This window comes from Diadema setosum, chromosome 17 (assembly GCF_964275005.1).
Source record: "Diadema setosum chromosome 17, eeDiaSeto1, whole genome shotgun sequence".
Lineage (NCBI taxonomy): Eukaryota > Metazoa > Echinodermata > Echinoidea > Diadematoida > Diadematidae > Diadema > Diadema setosum.
The window spans coordinates 7,963,385-7,973,989 of NC_092701.1; the positions used below are offsets into that span (position 1 = coordinate 7,963,385).

The following is a 10,605-nucleotide window of genomic DNA, read 5'->3' on the forward strand; positions in this document are numbered from 1 at the left end:
TATGTCATTAATATTGGATTAATATTGTATTTTTAATTGATATATGTTGTATTCTTTATTTGGTATATATTTGCTTTTGTTTACCATTTTTTTCTTTGTTGAAATGTTTGAATATGTATATGCATGTAAATATATGATATTTTTTTTTTAATTTTTGAAGCGCCATGAGCACTGAAAAGTGGACCTGTGCGCTATACAAGTAGCCACTATTATTATTATTATTATTATTATTTGATAGATTTTTAGTTTCCCCAATCTGTGCCGTCTAAAAAAAAAAATAAAAAAAAAAACACGCGCCCCGGGGTGGGGGAGAGCAGGGGGGGGGGGGGGGTCGGCTGATACACCCACTATGGCTGCGCCCTGTGCCGTAAAATGTCTGCTGCCCTCAACGAACCCGAATCGGTCAATACTAGGGCGAGGCGCGCCGTGTAGCTGAGGGTTTATTACGTAACAAAGGCTTCTATATTGGGAAATCTGGCGACTTTCAGCACACTATAAACACTTTCAGCATGGTGCCTAAGTACGTATGGGCGGAAATCACTGATATCTCTATGGAAGAACAAGATCGTCCAAAGAATGATTTCATGACTTCAACCCAGAAGACATTTAGCGTTGTGTATTTGCGTTATATGTCATAAACATACATGGACTTTAACCTTCAGATGATACCTCACATTCGTAACGTACACTCCTTGACCAAAGATTAAACTACGTTTCCTGAGGCTAAAGCCTCATTACGCCCAAAATATTACAGGCAGAGACAACAGTCGAAGCACACTCACGACTGAACATCACGCTGTTGGATTCCCGACTACTGACCACAGGTGAGAATACCTGAGTAAGTTACTCTTGTTTTTATTTTTCGTGGTGTGCATTCATTGTTTTATGAAATTCTCATTGTCAGCCAGTGTACGTGTAAAAAAAAAAAAAAAAAAAAAAAAATCAGGAGACACATCATGAAGTGACAAACATTGAATCGCTTGCCTTCTACATGCCTGGATTGATTGGACAATACAGTGTCATTAGAAATTAATATTGACTAGAAATAGGCATTCTCATTGAATCAAATAAGATGTTGTCAGAGAGGGAGAGGATGTGATTATCTCATTAGCAAAATAATTAGTTATCTCCTGCTTGTTCACGAAATACGGGCAAATATCTACGGTCTGGTGCCATATTCCATGAGGCCGAAGATATTTCCCGTATTTCGTAAGAACAAGCAGGGGGTAACGATTTTATCTTTTAGTGTAAGTGATAACCTTCTCACTGATTTCCCCTCGTGAATGATGTTGAAATCGCCGGCTGTCAGCCATGATTATGTTGACTTTATAGGCCTACATGTACGTCTCGCGAGCATGCGATGCGCGCATACAAATACGCACACGTACACGCCATATAGAATACTGCAGTGCAGTAGCCAGATAGATATTATACAGTGCACTCCCGTTATAACGAAATGCTCGGGATCGGCAGTTTTCTTTCGTTATAACGAAATTTCGTTATAACCGAACAAATACAATATATAACGAAAACAAGAAAACCATATATATATATATAATATTCTGTTTGCTGAATACTCATCTTACACTGGAAAGCTATGTGAATTGTGATGGGATAACTGTATTACAATAATAAACTCAAGTTCCCCTCAGAAACTGTGCGTGACACAAGGAGCGAACACACAGTGGTGTGAAGCATTCACCCATGCAGAGACGCTAGAAATGCTTGTTCCGCTACGTATTTTCGAAAGCAATATTCGCATTTCGTTATAATGGAGCACATTTCTTTTGTTTTTCTTTGTCTGTGGAGCTCGGAAAAGACTTCGTTATAACGGAAATTTCGCTATAACCGTGTTCGTTATAAGCGAATTTTGCACCATAGACTTTAATGGTGATAATTTTGGGACCAGAAGATTTACTTCGTTATAACGAAATTTTGTTATAACCGTGTCCGTTGTAACGGGAGTGCACTGTACAAATGATGCACAGGATAGAGTGCGTTAGTGTAGGCGTAGCGCACTCGAGGGTATTTACAATTGTGAAACATGCACGAGGCGAAGCCGAGTGCATGTTGCACTACATTGTAAATACCCGAGAGTGAGCTACGCCTCCACTAACGCCACGAAATAATCCTGTGCATCATTTGTTTTATAAAATGGGTCGAAAATTCGAAAACTAACAGCATTTTTCACGTACCTTTGTGGGTCAAGACGTCCGACGATGTCCGTCCCAAACATTTACGCACGTCGCACTCGGAAATCCCGCACATACAGTATAAGTATGATGGGGGTTTAGGTTTCCGGACACTTAAGTTCCCGCATGAAAACTTACTTATTTTACATAGAACATGCACCCTTTACCTTAAAGACTTGATATAGACTCCTCATATAGGCCTACTAGACAACATACTCTGAAAATGGCGTGAGAATTAGTGGTGAAAATGATTTGCATGCTTGGCGGAGGTCTGCGCTCTCAGAGTGCTTCTCTAGTTTTAAATGTTATAAAGCCACTTTTGCTATTTTGGTTCTTTCCCAGGCTCAAGAGCGCGGGGGGGGGGGGGGGGGTACAATGTACCCCTATATAACTTTGCTATTATGTGATGTATTGTCGTCATAATTATATTTGGCACATGCGTATAGCAACTCAAACTCTACATGACTGTGCATTCGAACTTTTTCAAGGTCACCCATGGAGGGCGCTATTTATAAAAAAAAAACGAATACATCGGAAATATGCTAAAAACATGAATTTTTTTGTATGACTTCTTTATCCCAAGTAGGCCTATATAATATTTGTCATTATAGACCAATCATTTAACTCCTTCATAAAATACATGAAATGGCTATTTTACACACTATTATATTGTTGATTGAAATTCGAGCACAAAAAAGACGTTAAATCTGACTGACATGGTTGTCAGTTGGCGGTTGCCATGGCAGTCAGCAATCTCTAATACATGTATAACTAAATTATGCATATAAAATTCAAAATAGTCGCAATAAGATTTTAGGAAAAGTCACCAAATTTGGTTGAATTAGATTAAGTGCGAAGGAGTGGGAAATGAAATTCTAGTGGGGGGGGGGGGCACAATGGCCCCCTCGGGCTTTATAGGGTTAATGTGTGCGTGTGTGGTGGTGGGGGGGGGGGGGTGAATTCTGCGGATGGGGGTTCAAGGATCAATCATGGTTCCCCCATTAACCTTGCTTCGACGGGTCCTAATCTTCAGATCGACCCCTCGGAAAGTCATGGGTATATTGTTGATTTCATTTGACCGTTTTCCGAATATCTTTTTTTTCCCGTTTCTTTTTCTTATTAAAGGGACAAAAGTGTGGGGATGCAGCCCCCGATATCCGCGGCCCCTATCAAGACTTCCTAGATAAGTAGAAGTCTTATAAGACTTCTACTTATCTAGAAAAAGGCAGAAAACGACGGTGAGGAGAAGAAGAAAAAGACAAACGGAAATAAAAACAGATAAAAGACAAACTCATCCTATAGCTTTGCAGTCAAACATTTTGATGTAAATGACAAATTGAGACTCATTCCTTCATTCGTATATATATATATATATATATATATATATATATTTTTTTTTTTTTTTTTTTTTAATTTACAGTTCGTGTATCTTCCCGAGTCCCACTGAGTAATGTTGCGGTAATCATACCTTCCCCTCTATAGTAAGAGGCAAAACACTCTGTCCCGCGGATAGGACATAAAATGGAGGTGCCGTGTATGAGAGAGTCACAACTCATACATGCAAAAGATTCCGCTTCATTATTTTATTCATTGCAAAGAGTAGGGTTCCTAATCCGGGTAAGCTACGAGCAAGCTCCTTGATACGGGCTATCCATCAGCCATCTTCTCAGATGAAATGAAACTACCCTAAAAAGAAAACAGTTATACTGACTTCTTAACTCCAAACAAAACAAGTTCCTGATAACACTTAGATACAGAGTTAATTTTGTTTTCATTTGTTCTTTTTCATGCAAAAGAACAGGGTTACTGTGACTTCATACGGCATGGCTCCTCAAGTAGTACTCGTGACTGGATGTTCGTCAGGTATCGGGCTCTCTACGGCTCGACGTCTCGCACAAGACCCCGATCAACGCTACCTTGTCATCGCTACCGTCATTGCCATGGCAGAAAAGGCCGAGTTAGTAGCCGCCGTTGGGGACGCTATTGATAAGACAATCTTCATCAAGGAGATGGACATCACTAAGGATGAAGACATCACTCGAGTAGTTGCTGACGTCATGAAAACACATGGAGGCATCGATATTCTCAGTAAGCACTTTCTGGGCTCACCAATTTCTGTCACTGCACGATCAGATTAATCTCGAAACGGTCAATTTACAGGTGACTTCGGTCTGTAGTTTACAGGTTAAAGATGTGTAGTAATTGTCGCCAGAAAAACAAAATAACAACAATGTTCAATGCCTGAATTACTGCTTCGCCATTGCATTCCTGGTTTCACTAATAAAATACAAGTATAGCGAAGAGTATTTCGCCAGATTCCACCATATTGAAAGTGTTTGATTTCTTCTTTCCTCTTCATAGCCCTCGGATTTTGACGATCTTGTTTATCATTCAGTGTTTGTTACTATCCGTCTAGCCTTTGTTTCTATATAGGCTTAACATCAATTTTTTTTTTTCAGCCATCGTCAGGTTTATTTGCAACGTCAAATCCTTAAAAAAAGGTGAATTTACTATAATGTGTTGTCAAGAGTTTTCTTTGTTTGCTTTGGGTTCATTCAAAGTATGGGGAATGAAATCAACTCGCTTCGGACGCACAAAGACAATAATTATTGACATCATCTGAAATGCAACCGCAATGTATTGGCCAGTGTCATAATTTGTTGACTAGTGGAAATTCAGAAGTTTTTGGTGCGATGACCTACTCGTGATGATTGGAATGTTCACATTCATTCCTCATTCGTCAGTCAACGTAGCGGGCGTTCCTGGCATAGGGCTCCCAGAACGTACGTCTCGTGCCACGATCGACAAAATCTTCAACGTAAACACTATCGGCACGATCCGACTCACTCTGGCAATACTACCTCACATGAAGCAGAAAAAGACGGGAAAAATCATCAGTGTCTCGAGTACAGCCGGAAAGCAAGGTACGGAAACACAGTTTGCCTGCAAAAATTATTGTCAAAGTTCTTCATTCAAAGCATGTCGTCTTTTGAAAACTTTATGAACATCTAATTCAATGATGGATTACTATCTCAATCGTGGATATCCTTCTCATATTTTTGTTACTCCCCACTTTGTCTCCTTCATCTCGTTTGAAATGCATTCTCTATCCAACAAAGAAACTGACGTCAATACCAGATACCAAAATGTCGCCAAATTGTATGTTGGTGACAGTAGGGCTTGACCAAATTCTTATCTTAAACCGAGTCCTCAAAATCTTGCTCTCAGACGAAGCTGAACGAACACAAAGAATGAATAAACAAGATGGCGAATTTCTGGCGAAGGGAAAAGTGAATTCAGTTCTGCATGATGGTTATGATAGTAATGATGATGATAATCATTATCATAACGATAGTGATAACGATTTTATTTTCTCCCCAAATACCGGCCTGTGTTTCATATCACGCTATGTATACAATTAAAGTCGCTATTCGCTTAAATTTCCAAACTGCGCAATATATTCGACGTTCAAAGTATGCTGTCAAGATTAATAGGCGTAATATGGAAGTTACTCTCCTTACAAGACAACGCCCAGAGTAAACTGTTCATCTTTCAAGTCCTTCAAAAGAAAAGTATTGCAAAATTTTCAGTAAACAGATATTTACTGGTAACGCAGTGCCTTCTAGTAAAGCTGCTGTAAGCGCGACACCACGGATTATTTTTGTCAGCTGAAATCACGTCGTTACGTATAATCGTAATTTCACAACGTTCTTTTTTTTTTAAAGTATAATTGCTGAAAAAATTAAAACGTTTGAATGGTAATGATTTGCAAACCTACTTCTGGAATTATTCTAATTGTCCATATTCATCACCTGTACCAAAGTACCATAGAACCAAATTACCCTTACCAAAGTAACCAATAGTTTCATCCTATTGCATTACATTTTAGTGCCTCATTTTCAAATTCAAATTCAAATTCAAATTTATAATGAATATAATCATAATGTGTACTCACGTGTGCAGTGTACATGAAATTACAGGTTTACCATACGCCGAGTTCTACACCGCTTCTAAGTTTGCCTTGGAAGGATTCTTTGAATCGCTGCTCTGCACTGTCAGGTCATTCAACATCAGGTATATTATGTGTTCAGTGTAGTGTAAATTTGTCTTAAACTAACGTGTTTTTTTTTTTTTTTCAAACAAGGAAATTGGAAGCAACCTTACTATGTGAATTTAATGAATGAAGAAATGTTACAAATATACATATTTATTTATTTCTTGTTGTACTTTTTTGTAGCTTTGATAAATCGATGTGCTGTCATCAAGAAGATTACTACAATTCGTGATGTCACAGCAGGGCAACGATATAAAGGAAATATAGAGAGAATTCGGATGTGCTTAAACTCTGTTTTTCATGAAAAGGACTTATTCCTTCCACTATTTTACTGACATAAAATAATGTGGTATTATATGCCTTGGCATCTGAAAGATGCGGAGTGCTCTTTCATCATGCAAATAAAAAAACCCGACAAACACAAATGAAAATGTATTGTATTCCGAATAGTTGTTATCAACTTATCAAACGATGACGGCACGTGAATTGATAGGAAGTGGAAGCTATTGAACCGACTATCCGAGTTTCCTCAAATTCACTATCCGTGTGCATAATATTGCTGCATTGAATAAATGCACAAGTTTATCATGTTTATTTCAACTTTAAGAGGAGATAATTCATTAGCTCACCCGAGCCAAAGGCTCAACTGAGCTATTCCGATTATACCGCCCGTAATTTTCTTGTTTTCTTGTTATATTATCAACCCCTCGAAAACGCGAGGTCAACGTTACCTTAAAGCCCTAAAATCAAGGACTCTTTATAAGTCTTCTTTTCTTAAAACCAACAGAGATAGAGCTAGTTTAGAATTATCAGTAAGTACATTTGGCAATTGTACTTTCAAATTTTATTCACGGCGGATTTGGGTGTGCACCCTTGCAGGGGACAAACTGGGTCCAATTTTCCACATTTTCATCATCTTCTGGAAAAGGCATGGACACTAAATTTGCAGCTAGCATCCCAATGGTAATAGGATTTCAGTTCAAACGGGCATCATGCCCACTTTGAGGCCACCAGGGGGCGTAGAACCCTAAACCAATAAATCTTTGAAAACTTCTTCTATAAAATCGGAAATAATAGAGCTAGAATGTAAGTGCAGTTTTAGGTTTGTGTGCATGTTATAGATCCATTTTGTTTAGGCCTGGGAGAGGGGAAAATTGTGGGGGCTGATTTTCAAATTTTCGTCTTACTTTTGAAAACGCATTTCCCCCCAAACCCGACAAGTATCCAAATATTATCGGTATAGGTTTTCACATTTGACATTTCAAACTTAAAAAAACAAATGCATGATATAACACATATTTTCAACAAACCTAGCTGGTATCATTGAGTGATAAAATAGTTTTACAAAAGATCTAAGATTAATTAAAATTCAATAGATTTATAATTCATTAAGAAATCAAAACCTCTATCTTATCTTCATATCTTTTCATACGTGTATCATAATTATGCAAAAATCGTCTATATTTTATGAAGACACGACATTGTATTTACCTAAAAGCTTTCATTACCATTAACGTTAGCCTACTCTTTCTAGAGGGAGGTGTCACGAAAACCCATACAGTGTATATCATCTATGTCATCCAGAAAATACTTCAGATATTTTCATTAAGTTATCATGTGCTGAACGATACTGACTGACTGACTGATATGATTTTGGGAATCATCTTGAAAACAAAGACCACAAAGTCACTGTTACTAGAAGATGTCCATCTGACAAGTCTCTCGTGTCTCGGCCATCTTTAAGTAGAAGCAAAAGTCTTGTTAGTGGTGTGTGTGTGTGTGTGTGTGTGTGTGTGTGTGTGTGTGAATTGTGGCAGTATGTATACTTTCAAAATTCACGCACTTCTGATTCCGCCTTAGGATATGCATGATCGAACCAACCAAGGTGAAGACAGCAATGTTTCAGTCTGTTCTGTCTGAAACCGACGGCCTGAGCAAAAACGATACCGTCCATGAAATCGATCGACGTCAGATGAGATACTTTTGCGACCATGTGGCTGCGTCCCCCTCCATGTCAGTGGACGACGTGGTCAACGTCTTGACGAAATGCGTCGAGGTCGAAGACCCGGTTTTCAGACACCTGGTCGTTCCTCCTGAGCTCAAGGAGGCGATGGGAGAAGACGTTGCCGACCTGACGGGGGAAAAGTCGATCGCCTCAATGCGGAAGATGATTGGGGCTATGTAGATAGTTAGATCTATTGTTAATTACGCTCGTGAGCATTATATCATAGCACCTATACATTGCTACTGGAAATATAGATATAACATATCAAAGTCCAATCATCATCGGGTGTATACCGGCCGTCAGATGGTAAAACGGTCTATCTCGAAAATTGCTGTTCTGAGAAAAATGACTTTAAAGTTTAGAGGTTTGAGCTTTTTTACGAGATGGGTATAATGCATTTTTAGCAATGGGACAAGAAGAAGCATATCAAACACTGATAACTGAAGAATTTTGTGCTTATTTGGGGTTTTAATTATAAAATAAATGAGATTTTTGTGCAGATAGACTGTTTAACCACAGCACATGTATACACTCCGCTACACATCATAAGATGGTAAAATGGTCTATCTTCTAGATAGACCACAAACACTATTGCCATACTATGGTAAAATGGTCTATCTTTTAGTTAGACCATTTTACCGTTTTATCTTGTGGTTTTAAAGTGGTCTTTCTTCCCAGATGAAAGTTTTGCAAAAATACTGAAGTTTAGCGTACGGCCGGATGTCAAGCGCGTTTTTGCCGAAAAATGCCTTTTTTAGCCAAAAATTTGAAAGAATATCAAAAAATCAAGATTTTTACTTTTTTATCGAAAAAATTAATAGTTTATAAGTACCTTTTAAACTAGAAATGTGTTATCTTCCATTTCAAGTGTAGAACCTAACTAATATACATTTGAAAGTAGAATATTACACGCACATATATGGCGCAATGAAACATAAAACCGTTATTTCTAATTTGCAGAATCTACCAATATTTCAAAGTTGTTTTTTTTTAAACTACCGAAATCAGTCTATTCAAACGTTTTTATTTGTTCGAAATATAATTTATGTTCTGATATCTTATGCAGCAAAGAAATTATAAGATAAGGCGAAAGATAACTAGTTTTATGTTATCCTAAATGGGACAATGTATTTTTTACTGGACGCGCATTTTGAATGGAAAATCGAATGCATAGCGTAGGCCCATATATATTGTACATGGTATAGTGCGTGTAGGTATACTTATCTTACATAATCGGCAAAGTCAATGGACAGGTTGGATAGCTGACTGCAAAAACCCTTTGTGAGACCTTGATATGACTGAAATGTGCTTATTTGCCAGAAAAAAAAAATACAAAGAGGGCTGGTCAGTAATGTTGTTACCATGGCAACTGATCAGTTAGGTCACTCCCAGAAACTTTCAAATATTCATGATTTTAAAACGTAGAAGTGTTGAAACATGTTTTTGTATGTGTGTGTGAGAAATGTATTAATCTATCTAATCTGTTTAACAATGAAACCTGCTTATACCAGTTATATATAGATTGCTTACTATGTTTGGAAATGGTTGTCATGGAAACCGTGATAACAAATCACGTTTTACTTGGCAAGATTACGGTACCAAATCTCCCATCCTGCATACTCAACCTCCCCCTCACCCCCCTCCCCCCCCCCTCCCCCCCTCCCCCCCCCCTCCCCCCCCCCCCCCCGAAGCTTGGGAATTCATGGTTATCAATACAATGCTATATAGTTTGCATTCTCGGGCCCTGAAAGGGATAGGCACGAAAGCACTTTTACATTTGTAATGTTCTAAGGCGAGGTGTTTGCATTTTATTTTGATCTATCCTCCCGCAGAAGACTTACTAAATGTTTCTTTTATGATGATTGATTGTTTACATGAGCGTTGTTTGGAACGCACAATTATTCGGCGACATAAGAATATCATATATGTATCCTAGATATTTGTGTGAAGTAATAAGGCAAATATCACCCTCAAAAAAAAAAAGAAAACAAGTAAAAAGGAAGTAGAAATGAAATGCGAACAATGCAATAACAGCCTCATTTCCCCTTCCCATCATTAAGTCTGTTAAATCATCGAGTCTATAATATTTATCCTTGGCCAAGTTCTATGACCTTGGAGCAGACATGTAACAAATGGTTTGTTTGCAATTCGATTGTTTTTTTTTTGCGTGTGTGTTCTATATTGTCACATCTTTGTGATTAAAAAAAAAAAAATCATTTCAGTTATCATAAACACTCTAAATTCCCAGTCAACCAACAAAACGTATTACACAATGTGCACACGCTCGCAACCATCGTCTCAAACTGCGTTTACGGACTATATCAACACACAATGAAATACAGTAAACACTAAAC

General features: G+C 38.0%; 1 protein-coding gene across 2 annotated transcripts; it reads left to right on the forward strand.

Annotated features, from left to right (window-relative positions):
* Positions 1–572: 572 nt before the first annotated feature.
* LOC140240979 (retinol dehydrogenase 8-like) lies at positions 573–8,533 on the forward strand. 2 transcript variants are annotated; one of them, XM_072320755.1, is made up of 5 exons: positions 573–838; positions 3,994–4,280; positions 4,937–5,116; positions 6,173–6,266; positions 8,107–8,533. In XM_072320755.1, the coding sequence occupies exons 2-5, from the start codon at positions 4,016–4,018 to the stop codon at positions 8,429–8,431; spliced, it is 864 nt and encodes a 287-aa protein (XP_072176856.1). In that variant the 5' UTR covers positions 573–838; positions 3,994–4,015; the 3' UTR covers positions 8,432–8,533. The 2 variants fall into 2 exon arrangements, with proteins under 2 accessions (XP_072176856.1, XP_072176855.1); XM_072320754.1 differs by having other exon boundaries at positions 573–824; positions 3,989–4,280.
* The last annotated feature ends 2,072 nt before the right edge of the window (positions 8,534–10,605 follow it).

Bases quoted from the DNA above. Each gene is read 5' to 3' on its own strand.
- LOC140240979 (XM_072320755.1), top strand. From the start codon at position 4,016: ATGGCTCCTCAAGTAGTACTCGTGACTGGATGTTCGTCAGGTATCGGG. The intron at 4,281-4,936 runs GTAAGCACTTTC...CTCATTCGTCAG, and splicing joins TGGAGGCATCGATATTCTCA to TCAACGTAGCGGGCGTTCCT. The intron at 5,117-6,172 runs GTACGGAAACAC...ATGAAATTACAG, and splicing joins GAGTACAGCCGGAAAGCAAG to GTTTACCATACGCCGAGTTC.